The sequence below is a fragment of the Vipera ursinii genome, assembly GCF_947247035.1.
Source record: "Vipera ursinii genome assembly, chromosome: 2".
Classification (NCBI taxonomy): Eukaryota; Metazoa; Chordata; class Lepidosauria; order Squamata; family Viperidae; genus Vipera; species Vipera ursinii.
Window position 1 is genome coordinate 110178336 of NC_139513.1, and position 16614 is coordinate 110194949.

General features: G+C 38.4%; 1 protein-coding gene across 1 annotated transcript in view; it reads left to right on the plus strand.

The window, feature by feature from the left end:
* The window catches only part of DNAH9 (dynein axonemal heavy chain 9), a gene marked incomplete at both ends in the record, with an annotated part of 237237 nt that extends 221688 nt beyond the window's left edge, over positions 1-15549 (plus strand). The window contains 6 exons of the mRNA XM_083352326.1: positions 365-556; positions 1081-1272; positions 2133-2303; positions 6525-6707; positions 7386-7775; positions 15322-15549. Of these exons, the coding sequence (XP_083208452.1) occupies positions 365-556; positions 1081-1272; positions 2133-2303; positions 6525-6707; positions 7386-7775; positions 15322-15549 (1356 nt within the window). The remainder of the gene's footprint in view (positions 1-364; positions 557-1080; positions 1273-2132; positions 2304-6524; positions 6708-7385; positions 7776-15321) is intronic.
* Between the last annotated feature and the right edge of the window lie 1065 nt (positions 15550-16614).

The following is a 16614-nucleotide window of genomic DNA, read 5'->3' on the forward strand; positions in this document are numbered from 1 at the left end:
CAAACACCCCCACCCCACCCCTGCTGCCAATCCTCAACAGAAATGCTCACAACAATGAAAACCTCGGACAGGAGTAAGAGCGCCGCCGGGCAGGCAGGTGTTTTGCTCGGCTGTGGCTTGGGGGGCACTTTTTTCAGTGCCATTGTAATTTCGAACAGTCACTAAGCGAACTGTTGTAAATTGAGGACTACCTCTACTTCATCACTTTTTTCCCTTTTTTTGGATCAAGTTTTTGACACCTTGCTAGGCGATTAGTGGTACTTGGATGTTGCCATATCCTAAAAGTGGTACGATGGGTGAAAAGGTTGAAAAGCCCTGACCTAGATGGTATTTATTATGGAAACCAATTTCTCTTTTCCTGCAGGACACCCTGGAGATGTGTACCCGTGAGAATGAGTTCAAGAGCATCCTTTTTGCCCTGTGTTATTTCCATGCTGTGGTAGCAGAAAGGCGCAAATTTGGCCCCCAAGGCTGGAATCGTTCATACCCATTTAACTTTGGAGACCTCACAATTTCTGTCAATGTTCTATACAATTACTTGGAGACTACTGCTAAGGTGAACTGGAATCATATGCAGCAATTTCTGATCACTAGAGGGTGTTTTTTTTTGAGGGATGGGGAGCATTCTCTATCAATGTGCTATCTTTCTCTCCTTCCTTTTGTGACTTCGGAAAAGAATATGCTTTTCATCTAATCATCCTATTTCTGTGAATGTTCATAACTGGCCCGATGTGCTCATGCTAGGACATTTCTTTGAAAATATTTGTTTGAGTACCTAGATAAATGTGTTTCTGTTTAAGGAATGGGGAAAGAGTTGTTTTCAGCGACACTCCTACTCTTTTCCAGTTCGCCACACACACTTACATCTCTGCACACATACAATGTCTGTTCCACAGTCTGGGGCTTCTCTAAATGAAATATTTTTGGTGTTGCATGGAGTTGTATAACTGCTACATTACATCCAGTTTCCTACCGAAAAAAACCCCCCTTCTGCTTTAAGATTTCCAAAGGCTGTTGAAAGAGTTGCCTGCTGCTAGGCTGTAAGGAACTGCCTCAACTAATTTTCCCTTTGGCATTTAGGTTCCCTACGATGACCTTCGGTACCTCTTTGGAGAGATCATGTACGGGGGTCACATCACAGATGATTGGGATAGGCGTCTCTGTAAGTCCTACTTAGAAGAATTTATCAAGCCTGAAATGCTGGAGGGAGAATTCTTATTGGCGTCTGGATTTCCCCTCCCAGGAAACATGGACTACAACGGTTATCATCAGGTAGTCTTGCGTTTATTCAACCTGCCCTGATTTGTGTTGGAGTTCATAGCGAATACAAGAAAGCAATTTAGGGATTCAGAGCTTTAGGCAGGATCGGCAGGATTTTTTCCATCATGATGCTTTTTGACTGTAAAATGACAGTTGGTCGTGTCCTTGTGCAAGGATAGAAAAACAAAACAAAACACAATTGTGTTGTTGTTTCTCCAGCCTTAGGAGGTCTAGTGAAAATTTTTAATCTGTTAACTCAAAAATACTTTCAGTTTGCAATCCATTTATCAGGTTTCTCTAGATGTTTTGGGCAACAGCTCCCATAGATCTTTGCTATTGACCCTGCTAGCTGGAACTAATGGGAGTTGAGCCGAAATGTCAGGAAGATGCTAGCTTCTCTGTCACTGTACTTGTACTATACTAAATGTAGACATGTGTAGGATTTTCCTAGTAGGGGTCTTTATCCTCACTATTATTATTTTAGGATATAATCAGTATTTTTGAAAAATTTAGACTTTTGAGTCTTTAGTGTCACCTTGGCCACTCCTTCATCAAAACTGTGTTCTAATTAGGGCTGAGATTGATGCCTGCCAAAATATGCTGAAAAATGTATCTCAGTTGAAAATACCTAATGATTAATTTGAATTAATTACAATTCATTTTAATTTGGCCGGTGCTGATCTGCTTACAAATTCAGCATTGTTAGTTTAATTTTTTAGAGTTTCAGTAAAACTGCAGATGACTGAGGGCATTATACGCCATTCAGAGTCACTTGACTTGATGGGTGGCTATATAAATATGAATGAATGAATGAATGAACAATTATGTGATACTTGTCACTTGCTGAGTGTATATATCATTTTACTGCCTAGTATATAGATGATGCTCTACCTCCTGAATCTCCATATCTGTATGGCCTCCACCCCAATGCAGAAATTGGCTTCTTAACCCAAACATCAGAGAAGCTTTTCCGTACTGTTTTGGAACTACAGCCTCGAGACACTAATCTTGGAGAAGGTGTAGGAACCACTCGGGAAGAGAAGGTGAGTGAGGAGGACATACTTGTTTCCTTTCCATGTAGATGATTTTATTTTATCCGATCTCATTTCATCCCCAAGACATTCAGGCCATGAGATGCTCTCACAGGGAGTTCACTGTTAGCCAGATAGTCACATTACTGAGAAGGCATCATGAGTTCTAGGGAAGATCCCGGAGCTTTACATTCTCTATCATGCTCTTAGCAGGCATAATATAGAAGTAGGCTTTCTTGACCTCTGCTGATTTGTTATTCTAAATAACAGCAGAAGTACAAATAGGCTCTTAAAGAAAACTAGTACAGTATGTTGCAGGTATAAATAGGATTTACTTACAGAGATGGAAGAAGCATGCTTGCTGCTACAGCATCCAGGAAAAGAATGCAAATTTGATCTGGGAAAGGACAGAGCCTCAGTCCTTGATGAAGCAAGCCCCTCTTTGCAGAGAGCCTGTGGGACTTCTTTAGGACATTCAGCAATGATGGAAAACTGCAGGTATAGGACACTGCTAGGAACTTTAGCTAGACAGGATGGGCAGATTGTCCTCAACTTGCAGCATTCATTTACTGACTGAAGTTACAAAGGCACTGGAAAAAGTGATTTATAATTGGCCCTTGCATTTACAACTATCACAGCATACTCATGGTCATGTGACCAAAATTCAGATGCTTCGCAACCAGCATCCATTTCATCTATTTACAATGGTTGCAGTGTCCCAAGAAAACTAGGAGATGAAAACAAGTGCACATACTGAACTCCAAATAAAAGCTACGTAGTCAGATTAGTTAACCTAGTTATTTATAATTTGCTAATTGAAAAAATCTTGGATTTTACTGCACAGTTCAGAGTTACCAACAGAATGTTGGGATAGTTGTAATCTGGATATCTTGTTGGATATTGTTTGATAGGGCGTTTTTCTCACAGAATGTGGAGGATATGTACAAACTCATTTCTTTGGAAAATCTGATTGTTGCTTTGCCCAGTCAAGCAAAATAAAACTATCAGTAATTATTTGTTACTGCTGCTCTACATCAGGGCTTTTCAACCAGTGGTACGGGTACCACCTGTGGTACATTGGCACCTGGCAGGTGGTACGAGACCATCCTAGAAAAGTGGTAGCAGGGGAGGGGAATGAGCTGAACCGGTGGCAGCACTGCACAAGCCTGAGTAAGAGACGGCTGGAGCTGCAGGGCTGTCAGCGCTCAGCGGAAGCGCCAGGATCAGCGCCAGGCTCCAGCTGGAGTTCGCCGTTGATCCTGGCACTTCTGCTGAGCCCAGAAGAAGCGCGAATCAGCTGGAATGTTGCAGCATCTCCAGGGTCTTGTGATTTACATTCAGATGCTTGGCAACTGACTCATGTTTATGACAGTCACAGTGTCCCAGGGTCGTGTGAAGTGACTAAAACCTCCTGCAACCACCCAGCAGACAGGGGGAAATAAAAACCAACCCCCCTACCCCACCCCCCTGCCAATCCTCAACAGAAATGCTCACAACAATTAAAACCTCGGACAGGAGGAAGAGCGCCGCCGGTCAGGCAGGCAGGTGTTTTGCTCGGCTGTGGCTTGCGGGGCACTTTTTCAGTGCCATTGTAATTTTGAACAGTCACTAAGTGAACTGTTGTAAGTTGAGGACTACCTGTACTTCCTCACTTTTTTCCCTTTTTTTGGTCAAGTTTTTGACACCTTGCTAGGCGACTGGTGGTACTTGGATGTTGCCATATCCTAAAAGTGGTACGATGGGTGAAAAGGTTGAAAAGCCCTGCTCTACATTACTTCTGTTATCAGGCATTTATTTTTCAATATTCATTCTTGTTAACACGAACATGAGGGTTTTGTTGCATCATATTTCTTTATGGGGTTCTCTTCAAATTTAGTTTTGTCCTGCTTCCTCTTTCTCCCACTATTTTTGGGAATGTGGCTCCTGGCATACCACTGAAAAAAATATCAGGAAAGAAATCACATACCCTTATTGTAGGAACAAAAATTTGGATGGATTTACCCAGTTTCTGATTTGTGATTATTAGTTCTGACTGATGAGAAATGATGGACTGTGAAATGGAGGTGCAGTTTCTGTAGTTTTCTGGGAATACTTCAAAGTATATTAGGAGGAAAGTTGAAGCTCCTTCTGTCTCATTTAGTGGATACTAATTACATTATCACCCAACTCATCCAAAATCTGGCAATTAAGCTATATTTCTTGCAGAGTGTGTAGCATGATGCAATGATTTACGTTAAAATTGATTGATTACATTTGTATCCCACGGCGACGTATCAACTCTTGGTGGCCTATATAACATCATTTAGACGAATGTATAAAACATTTACACTGTGGTTAAAATAATTGATTAAGTAACAGTCATAACACCCTTAAAACAAGTATACAATTTAGCCATATTAAAATAGAATAACAGATGGTATAGTGCATGAACTTAAGAGAATGCTCTCCAAAATAGTTCCATTTATTACAGACAGATCTGGCATTAGTCATCAGCATCTGGAGACCAAGGACACCACCAGTGCAGTTACCTGGCTTGCAGGTTGGGGAAACTGCCCAGGTTTGACACTGCTACCAAATCGGAAGTCTCTCTTTCTCTGAAATGGTCTTCAGAAAGTCCCTGATTTATGATCATAATTGAGCCCAGAATTATAGTTGTAAATCATGGTGGTCGTTAACATGGCTATAGGAGATATGAGTCACCACATGACTCTGCCCGTTTTTACAACCCTGTAATAGTTATTAAGTGAATGCCAAAGTTGTTAAGTCAATCCATTTTCTACAGTGAGCATTTTTTGCTAGAAACTGGAAGCAAATGATGGAAATTGGCCAAAAACATTGAAAATTGAGGTCTTGTGAGTGCAGTATATTGCAAATGGCTATAAATACGAACCAGTTGCCAAGCACCCAAAATGTGACCATGTGACCAGGCAGGAGGGGGTGTGGCTGTTGGAACTTTGGAACTTGGTCACATGTAGCTCTGGAGAGGTCCCTTGTAACTTTGAACATTTGCTAAGCTATGGTCATTAAGCGAGGATTATGTGTATATGATGCTTTCTGTCATATTGCCATCCATGTCACTATCAGCCTAAGACTGACTGAAGTATTATTGGAGTACCAGCTGAGCTTCACCTTGCAACCAATCCAATTTGTGTACAGATTTCACACCCTTCCTAGTGTCAAGTATAGAAAATCAGGCAATTCAAACAAATGTATAGGTTTATTGCAAGCTAAAGCTCCCTACGAGAATTTGAACTAATAATGGTCGAAGCAAATTAGTGGTATGTAAGAATCAACAGACTTCAAGGTAGGCTGGTCTTAGATCTCTTATGGGCGTGAAGGGACTCAAGACTGATGATGCATTTGATTCCCCGACCCCTCCTCAGGCACAGCCTGGTTATCTCCTACACCTATGTTACCATTGGTACAAATCCTCAGGGCCTTGAGAGAGTTTCTTTTTGATATCTGAGAAGTTGGGGCTTCAATCTCCACTTGCCCCTCACCTCAGATGGAGCTTATTAGTCCCCTAGTTCTGCTCACAATTCTTTTGAATCACTGGCAGACAGACTGAACATTTAATCGGGTATATGTTAAGACTTAATGCTGCTCAGATACTCAAACTCCACTGATCTAGCCTCTTGTCTAGGAAGGTTGGTGCCTGGGATCTTCACCCTGTGCTTTCCTCACTCTCTTTTGGCAGTAGCCCTTCTAGTCCTAGTTCCAGATCCTGCCAACAATTGAGTCTTATAGTCTAGTTTGGGCAGAGATGCTGCCAAATTGTGGCTTGAAGCAAAAGAAACATCCACAATAAAATAAAAACAGAGAACCAATGCCTCTGAATTATTGCATTTGACAATTACTGAATAAAATGACTCTTAAGGAGGTTCAATAAAGTCTGATCCAATGTTTCTTCCCCCCCGCTTCCTTTTATAACTTCATCTATATTCAGATGAGAACAGCCCTAATCTGAAATTGAGGCATAGGCACAGAGAATAATAATAAAAAAAGAATATCTGCATAATGTGTGGCCGTTTTCAAAACCATTTATGTACATGGAACCTCTATGAATGCTTGTAGATGTTAATAGTCTGTCAGATGGCTTGATTAAAAGAGCCAAGCTTGGACTGACTCAGCTTTTCTTCAATAAGGGGAAATTAACTTCTCTAAGCCTAGTTCAAGTTGTTAAATAACTTGTGTAAGTAAGTTTCAGCAATATTTCCTCACTCTGGAATATAGGTGAAGGCGCTGCTTGATGATATCCTGGAGAAATTAGCGGATGAGTTTAATATACCTGAGCTGATGGCCAAAGTTGAAGAGAGAACACCATACATAGTGGTTGCCTTCCAGGAATGTGAACGCATGAACTTTCTCACTTGGGAGATTAAGCGGTCGCTGAGAGAGCTGGACCTGGGACTGAAGGTACAGACTCTTCCCCCCGCCCCCGATTTTTGTGCAATTTTGAAGACAGTTTAGAGATGACAGGAAATCACTCAGTTCATGAGGGGTAGCCTACCATTAGAAAGCAAATGTTATAAAAAAGTACATATAAACCCATGTAAATAAATAAATGTAAATAGTGGATTGTGAATTCTAGTCCTGCCTCAGGTATAAAGGCAACTTGGTGACTTTGGGCCAGTCACTTTCTTTCAATCCAGCTCACCAGTTGTTGTTGTGGGGAAAATAGGAAAAGAAAGAAAGTTATAAATGCTCACTACCTTGTGTTATTTATACAAATAATAAAAGGTGGGATAAATACATAATAAATAAATATACAGAAAATAGTTTGCATTTAAAAACAATTTTAAAAACCCAGCAAAACCCCAAAAATATTGTCAATTAAATCAAATAATGATAAAAGCTTGTGATATAGCAGAAGTATCTAAATTATTCCACGAATATCTCCCAGTTATTTTAGGAGTTTTTCAAGTTGTTAAAACTAGTTGATTTTCTAGTTCTCTACCTTTGTTTGAAACTGAAGGGTGAATTATTTTCAGAGCTACTGCAAATTCTACTAAATGTGCTATTTTCCCATGTTTAGTGCATTTTGACTGAAAGCTGTCCTGTGTCTGTCATGCTACTTTTTCCTACGTGTTTTAGGGTGAATTAACCATGACCAATGATATGGAGACTTTACAGAATGCCATCTTCTTAGATATGGTGCCTGAATCATGGACCAGGAGAGCTTATCCTTCCATGTCTGGTTTAGGCAGTTGGTTCACCGACCTCCTCAATCGCATCAGAGAGCTTGAAACATGGATAGGAGACTTCATGCTACCATCTGTGGTGTGGCTGGCGGGATTCTTTAACCCACAGTCTTTCTTGACAGCCATAATGCAGTCCATGGCCCGAAAAAATGAGTGGCCTCTGGACAAAATGACGCTGCAATGTGATGTGACTAAGAGGAATCGTGAAGAGTTCACCAGTCCTCCACGGGAAGGTGCATATATTCATGGCTTGTTCATGGAGGGTGCACGCTGGGATATGCAGGTAAATGCAAAGATTGAAGGGTTGCTGCTACTTGATAAGTCACCTTATTGTGGAAAAAAAAAGTCCCAGAATAATTAGACTGCGTATGGCCAAGACTGTGGCTCACCATTAACTTAGATTTGCTACTTCTCTGAGGAGAATTCAAACTTACCTCCAGGAAGTATACAATTTGTCTCTTAACTGGGATAAGAGCTCTGCTGTGCATATTCATAGCCCACTTCTACAAGTACAAAATTGATATTTTCCTGGAATTCATCATTTAGAGATACTGTAGATGGATTAAGTTAAAAAACATAATCAAGAACTGGCAAGGTTGCATTAAAAAAACAAAAAGTGTGTGAAATGTTTAAAGCCAGCTTTCAAGCTGATCACTGTTTCAAGTGGCAAATAAAACACGTAGCAGAAGGTGGTGGTGGTAATGTGGACGGGGAGGATAAACCTCAACGCTTTACCAATTCGCTTTACCTAGCTTTTGCTTTTACACTTTTTAATGGGTTTTCATTTCTGTGCTGCAGCTTGCAGCATGTTCAGTTAGGAAGAAATCTGTGCCAGATAGCTAAACAAGAAGCAGAGACCTCAAAAGAGTTCCTCTGTGCTTTTTATTTGTGAGACATTGATGGCAGATCGGAAAGAACCGCGCCCAATTTTTTTTTAACTCCAAAGGCTCTTTGTAGTTCTTTGGCTAGATGGCTACCGAGCTTGGGCCCCAGAGAACTGTCCAGCCCCATCAGCCTATAGAGATATAAGTTTAAGGAGCTTATAAAGCAGGCAGGGGACGTCTCTAGAGTGCAGGCCTAATCTGGATCTTCATTTGCCACTGTGGGTCCAACTTCTTTAGGAAGCTTAGTTTCTCTTCAGTTGCTATCTTCACCCCATCTCTTCTATGATCCTGAGCCCTCCCCTCTAATTTTCCCAATTGACAGTTGGCACCAATGGAGACTATTTTAATGTCCTAGTAGTATAGGAGGTATTTTTGAAAGCAGCACAGGAGCCATTTTGGATTTTAAAAAGAAATTGCAGGGCTTGATTACACTACTTTCAATCATCCAGGACGTGGTTGAGAAATAGGTTAAATTGAATGAATGGAACCAAAGCAAGTATGCTGAAAACAATTGTTCGACAAAATTGGACTTAATGTAAAATATTTTGGAATTGTTCTAATCATTGGGTTCTTAGTGAACTTTTATTTTTTTATCCTCTTCCCACCAGAGATCCTGAACACGCATTTCAAAATCCCATGCTTTAAAGAGAAGCAGGCAAAATTTGTGTGTGTAATTTACTGACATCAGAATTTGCATTTCCACAGGCATCACACCTGCATTATATTGTGCATTACACTTCTCCTACCTCCCACTCCACAACTCTTTATTTTTGGCAAGAAACACAGAAAAGCGTTGCCAAAGGAACAGCTGGTGCTGTTCGACTTGAAGCTAAAAAGCTTCTTGGCTCTTATCCCATTTCTGAAGCATTCCAATCAATGTCTTACTTTTATTCTTTAGCTTTGTCCATATCAGAGTGTCAGGTCAGAGCCATCTCATTGCTCAGATTTTGACCTTGCATGAGCCCCAGCAAGAGAAACCAAGGCTTGCAGCTCCAAGGCTGGGGGCCTAATGGGGCTTTCCGAAAGGTGTAAGCATAAGCTGAAAAATGCTGGGCCTGAGAAGGTAGAACAATGAAGGGTGGCATTTAATTTCCTGTAAAAAGGACAAGATACTTGAATGAATGGCAGATTAATCATGATGCTCTGGTCCAGCAATCAGAGTAAGGTACAACCTGGATGAAAACTAGAAACAGAGGAACAGCAAAAGCTGGGAAGAACACCATTCTTCTCTTGATCTCTTTTTTTCAGGCTCTTGTGTTTTTTGGGAATCATTTTTGTAAACATGGCTACACTCCAAGCAATTTCTATCAGGCAGTTTCTGCTGAGCTGATAGCCCAGCCCCTTTCTCAGAGCTTTCCTCTTCAAAGTCCACCTGGAGGATGAAGGACCTATAACTACTGTATTTGATTGTTTTTCTCGGATATTTTCCCCTTAATCATTGCCCTTCAGATGTTGTGTCACTCTAGAGCAAGGGTTCCTAAACTTTTTGCCATCACACACCTTTTAGTGCAATCTTAATGTACACACCTGCCCCCAAAATCTAAACACCAAAATGAACACAGATGAACAATGAAAACAATAAAATGAAACTTTGGGAAAGGCAGATTTTGTAATAATGTAAAGGTTCTCCATAGCTCCCCTAGACTCTGCCTTTCCCAAGGTATGGGTAATACACTAAAAAGACCACTTAATAAACTAAAATTTAATTTTAAAAAATATCTAAGCAACATTTGAGAGACTATACCAGCTATTCGTAATCATCTGCTTCTTGCCAACTTTAACAGCAGAAATATTATAAGCAACTAATATTATAAGAACTAACTAACCCTTCTCTCTCTCTCTCTCCCTCTCCCTCTCTCTCTCTCTCTCTCTCTCTCTCTCTCTCTCTCTCTCTCTCTCTCTCTCTCTCTCTCTCTCTCTCTCTCTCTCTCTCTCTCTCTCTCTCTCACACACACACACACACACACAAAATAGGTGGCTTCCCAAAGTTAAAGTTAAACTCCCATTTGTGTGTACTGAATTCTACAATGCAAGAATACACGAGTTACCCAATAGCTTGATTCTGGGACATGAAAAGAAATCTCAAAAGATGTTCTGGCTACTTCACTGAAGAAGAATTTAACTATTCAGACATATGAGGATCAATTCTCTCCCCCCCCCAAAAAAAAACCACATTTCCCCTTTGAGCTCATCGGCCCTGCAGTTGAGGCAAACTCAGTGGGGACTTCCACTGATCTTTGACAAGAACAAACAATAACTATTTTAAAGTCATTTTCTATAGATATGTTTTGCTGTGAAACAAAAACATAAAAATATGTTCTTTCTTAGTGTTTAAACATGTCTTTTTCCAACTAGGGATGTATGTGATGAGAATATAAAAGCATTTTTGTGTTAAAGTAAAGCTGCTGATTTTTCTTCCAGTAGCAACGTTTGTATTCTTGTGTGGGTCCAATGGATGACAGTTTAAAAATTAGTTACTGTGCAATGTGTAGCCAATATTTCTGGGATACATATCCACTAGAAATTAATCTTTGGAAAGGATGGGAGGGGAACTGTCAGCTTTGACTGTAGCCATCACTTTAAAAGGAAATATCTTGCTAAAGTGGAATTGCTCCCCAAAGGCATAGTCTAGAATTTCTTTATACCAGGTTTAGGCCTGGCCAGCGACCTGAAAGCTTTTTTTTAATTTGGTGTATTTAAATGAAAACAAAAGAAAACTTTATGGAAGCAAATTTGTGCTTCAAAAACAGGATTTAAAGAGAGATTTCCAAGACATTCTAAAGCACAAAAGTTTAGAGTCGTGTATACATTCTCAGGTGGGACTTTACCTATTTAGTTCAGCCAAGGCGTCTACACCATCCTTTTCATTTTGGTCTGTATTGCTAATTAATCATCAGGTTGCCCTTGCCTTCTAGCTAATGGAAGGGTATATTCTGGAGAATAAGCATTGTCTTAATTAAGGCAAAAACAAGAATTGAATGTTAGTGAATTTCCTGTTTCTCCATTAATTATCCATGCAGGGATTCCTCCTCCATCTTCATTAGCTATCTTTAATCATTGGTTGGAAAGGTGGAGGTGCTTAGATACCAGAGGAAACAGTGATTTGTGGGATATAATTTTAATAGCTTTGCTCATCTCTGCTTTCCATGTTTCTATATAGCTAGTTCTCAACTTACAACATTTTGCTTAGTGACCATTCAAAGTTACAATGGCACAGAAAAAAGTGACTTATGACCATTTTTCACACTTATGACCATTGCAGCATCCCCATGGTCACGTGATTTACATTCAGATGCTTGACAACTGATTCATATTTGTGATGGTTGCAGTCTCCTGGGGTCATGTGATCACCTTTTGCAATCGTCTGACAAGCAGTCAGTGGGGGAAACCAGATTCATTAACAAATGTGGCAAGAAAAGTCATAAAATGGGGCAAAATTCACTTAACAGCTTTCTCACTTAGCAACATAAATTTTGGGCTCAGTCATGATCGTAAGTTGAGGACTACCTATTTTGGCTAGGCAATATAATTACAATATAATTCCATAAGCTGCCCAGAATTACCCTGAGGTAAGATGGGCAGGCAATCAATTTGATAAATAAATATAATCATATAATTCTGTGATTCTTTCCACTTTCTTTTTTTTGTAATATATTTTATTGATTTTTTAAAACCATAAATCACCTAATAATTGGTGAACAGTGTGTTGTCTGGGTTTACATTTGTAAAACAGTCACTAACAATTGATTTCTATAATCCATAATCCACATAATGGTTTTAGTTAATTTCCTCTTTTCTCAAAATATCATCTTTTGCAAACATTGAGTTAATACAATTCTTATTGTTTTGATAGATAACAATTAACTATATATTTTTTCTCAATATTCCTAAAAATAATAATCACATCAATATAATATTTCTTTTCTATCCAATCAATCTGGTTGCCTTATCATAGATCCTGTTACAGTCCTTATTTTAATTTGTTTCTCCTATCAAATTTTAGGTATTCTTACCGGTTAAGATTTTCTCAAAAATTAATAACATTTAACTCTATTTTTTCCATATGAACCATCTCACACTTTTACATTTCTTAAGGAATAGATAAAATAGTGAAAAAAGAGAAAGGAGAATAAGAGTAAAGAAACATAATAAATAAACCTACTACTTAAAATATATATCCCACCTAAGCTAATATATATTTGTTTCCAAAATTTCTTATTCTTTTTAACATAATTAAAAATATGTTTAATATTTAAATATTCCATTTAATACAGCTAGTCATCTAGTCCTTTAACTCTTATTCAAAACATTTTTTATCCATTATAATTTTCTTAAATTCAATCACATTTAAATATCTAAAACATTTCCTTTATCTAAGTCATTTCAACTTTTTTATATTACTCGTATCAAGAAAGAGAATAAAAAAGGGAAAAAAAATAATACTATATTATTTAGGGATTTCATCCCTCTTAGAATGACATATATATTCCAAATCTTTTCTATTTCTTTAACCATATTCAATCAAACAAATGTTTCTTTTTTAAGTATTCTCTCTGGTAAGTCTCATCAACTATTTTCTTGGTTTCCACTTTAGTCTTTTTTCTTTGCCCAGTATCTTTCTTAATCAATGTATTTTGCTGAATCAAAAGGTTTTTCTGTATGTTCATAAATGTTACTGTAGATATAAAAAGTAAATCAGATGAAGTGTCTTTGTACGGGGCTTCTGCCTTTCCATGTTTGTTGAAAATCTTTTTCTTTTTCTTTCTTTCCACTTCTCTTATCATTTCCTTTCTCTCCGATGTTCCTGACATCTTTACAGTCCATTTTATCCCATCTGTTTTCTTCTCCTCAGATTTATTTTGTAGTCTTAAGGGATAAGTTGTTTTTTCCGATTCTTGTGAATTTTTTTTCACTAGGATTAAATCATGTTTCCTTGGTTTGTTAAGTTCCATCTTTAAGTCTCTATTCTCAATTCTATATCCATTTATCTGTTTTATCTGCTCCTTCTCTGTTGTTTTCTGGGAATTTTTTTTGTTGTAGAGTTAACTTGGAAATAGATTGATTTATATTTTCAAAAGTTATTTTGGATTTCTTTGGGGTTTAAAGTCATTGTTGTTTGAATTACCGGTAGTTGCAGTATGTTATATATCTCCTCCTGTGAAGTATTTATGTTTTCTTAATATGTTCTTTCTACATGTCTCTGATCCATGATGGCCAAGAATTTGAGTTTTTCTCTTCCTTTCTTTTCTCTGCAAATAGCTTTAGAGTCCCAATTAAATAGATATTTGTAATCCAAATAGTTCAAAAAAGATTTTTCCCCCTGAAATTTATAGTTCTTTCTTTGTCTGCAGCCCAGATTATTGTCCTTTTTTGTCACAGCTGTTCTTTGTTGTTAAAGTTTTGAAGGTCACAAACACAGATTAGCTTTTTCCCAGGTTTTGCCAAGTCTTGTATTAAAGTCATATCTGTCATAGTCTTCATCCACCAATAGGAGTCAGCAACTATTTGTTTTTCAATTTCCAAAATGAACAATTATCTTTAGAATGAGATTCTTAACCATTCAAAAATTTTAGATTTATCCAGATTTAAGTTTTAAATTTCAGGGTTTATATTTATTTAGCTTCCATATATTTTGATCCTCCATAAAAAGATTAATTTGCCGCTTCCATTAGTATAAGGGTGGGGCAGAAATCCCCCTCCTTCCCTTTTGGAGGTATTTTGCTTCTTGGGGATCTTTTCCAGGAAATTAAATGTAGAATAGAAAAGAGAAGATTGAATTCCTCACCTAATTTCAAGCATGCTGTTCACAGTTGTGCTGGTTAGTGCTTTGGGACTTCGGTTGCTAGTAGCTTGGGCTGGTCGATGCAATATGGCCAGCCTTTCTCCTGTCGGGTTAGAAGGCTTTCCCCAAGTCGAACGGAACAGCCACCACCATTCCAGAATCGCTGGAACACCCTTCTTTCTTTGCCGCCTCTCTGGGGTGATGTAGACCCATTTAGGGTCCCCTGGCAGGGCAAAATCAGCCGCAGGGGTGCAGAGAATCCACAAGCCTCTGACCAGTCCCTATCGCACAAAACTGGAAGTCCCTAATTCTTTCCACTTTCTATTCTAGTCTCTGCACTTATAGGTGCTGTTCTTTGAATCCAGATTGATGCCGGTTGTTTGGTTTATGCTTGCCTACTCAGTGACCAATTTGTATTTCTAATACTGCATGCAAAGGCAAAGTTTCCTTTCAAGCAGTATATCACACTGTTTTAATGTCTGATTAAAAACAACTGCAGAAAAGTCCAAATCTGATCAGAGCAGCAGCATGGGGAGAAGAGGAGCTTAATCTGTGTACATGTGCGTCATATTTTTTTCACCTAAGTTGCCCTCTCTGAAGCTGCTGTTAGCATTACCATGAAGAAGCAAACCTTCCATCTAGTGTTGAGTGTCTTAGTCATATTTGATTAGATTTCTGTTTCCAAGAATCAGATGATATTTAATGAGACACTGCTGAAAACTTCAGTTACTTTATAATTGCTCTGCCTTGTGGTTCACTCATTGTTCAGGTTTATGTTTACAAGGATTAACCTCTTTGAAGCAGTTCAAACTTTGCTAATTCTGAAGGAACAGTTAAATATCTACAGAAGTGATTACATAGTTGCTTCATAATTTTCAAAACTCTGCACAAATTAACATACTTCACACAGAACCTTTTGGACACAGCAGTAAGGGTAGGGTGTGCAAAATATTTTACTTCGAATCACTTCTAAGTGTGTAACCGTGAAATGTCTTGCTTTGAGGCAAATGTGATGCTTCTGGTGTGAAGCTGACTGTTATGAATATTTTGGTAGTGCAATCAAAATGGTGTTTTCATGATGTTCTGTGCTTAGAATGATTTACCTCTTTAAGAAGAATAGGCAGAGTTAGCAATATCTCATTTTTGTAAATTATTCTTTGCAGACTGGATTAATTGCTGATGCCAGACTGAAGGACTTGACTCCACCCATGCCGATTATTTTCATCAAAGCCATCCTTGTTGACAAGCAAGACACACGCAACGTATATCCATGTCCTGTATATAAAACACGGCAACGGGGTCCTACCTATATTTGGACATTTAACCTGAAGAGTAAAGAGAAACCATCCAAATGGATTTTAGCAGGGGTTGCTCTCCTCCTGCAAATTTAGACTTCAGTTCACTTCTCTTTTTCTAGAAGCCTTGTCAAAACAAAAAGTCATATTTTCTTATTTGGTATTTGCTTCACAGAATGAATGAACGCCCAGTGTTGTTTCATGCTTATATACATCTTTCAAAAAATGAAAGACGAGTTGAATTATATTCAAGCACACCACAGGGTTTCAACTTTATTACATTTTTAAATAAAAGGTGCCTGCTTGGTTTATGTACCATAAATAAGTAATAACTATTATCCAATTTACAAAACAGGGGACATGTTTAAATAATAGGTAAACAAGCATAGAAATTAATGTACGTCAGTCTTAGGTCTTCAAATATGTTGGGATTATAATTCTCAAAATTTCCAGTTAGCTGTGCTAATTGATATTTCTGGAAGTTATAATCTTGGTGTATTTGCAGTGTACTGCCAGCCTGAGAAAGCTGGCTTCAGCTGAAACCTTTTCAAATGATGACATAAATATTGTGCAAGCTTCAATGGAAAGACCATTCCATCAACAGAGATCAAAATCATAAAAAGCTTCTCTTCCCCGTTTCCTTTCAGCCACAGTAATTCTCCTTGAGTGATCCCATAATTTCCAAACACTAGTTGCGTATTATAATATTGTTTGTTGTTTTTGAAATTTCTATGGTGATCCTTTTTACATTTTCACTATGTCAAATGTAAAAGTGTTCCCCCATTAGGTGAAAATATGAGATAAGAATGTCATCAGGAAGCCTAATTATTGTTAATAAAATGCCCACAATGGTGACAGAAGAGTCACAGCATACATTTTCCCCCTCCCCAAATGAATGAAAAAAGCTTTCTCTGGAGATAATGTGTCCTCAAGACAATATCCAACTATGATAGCTGATTCAGATGGGGGCTGGTAAACTATTATCAAAATCCATGGCAAGTGGCCAGATTCATGTTGTCTCCAAGGAATGTATCTGATTACTGACAAAGAAATACCAGTGTGCACTTAGCGTGTGAGATTATTGGCAATACAAATGCTTTGTTAAAATCTGAATTGCTTTGCATCCTAAATACAATGCACCAAGAATCTTAAATCTCTAGC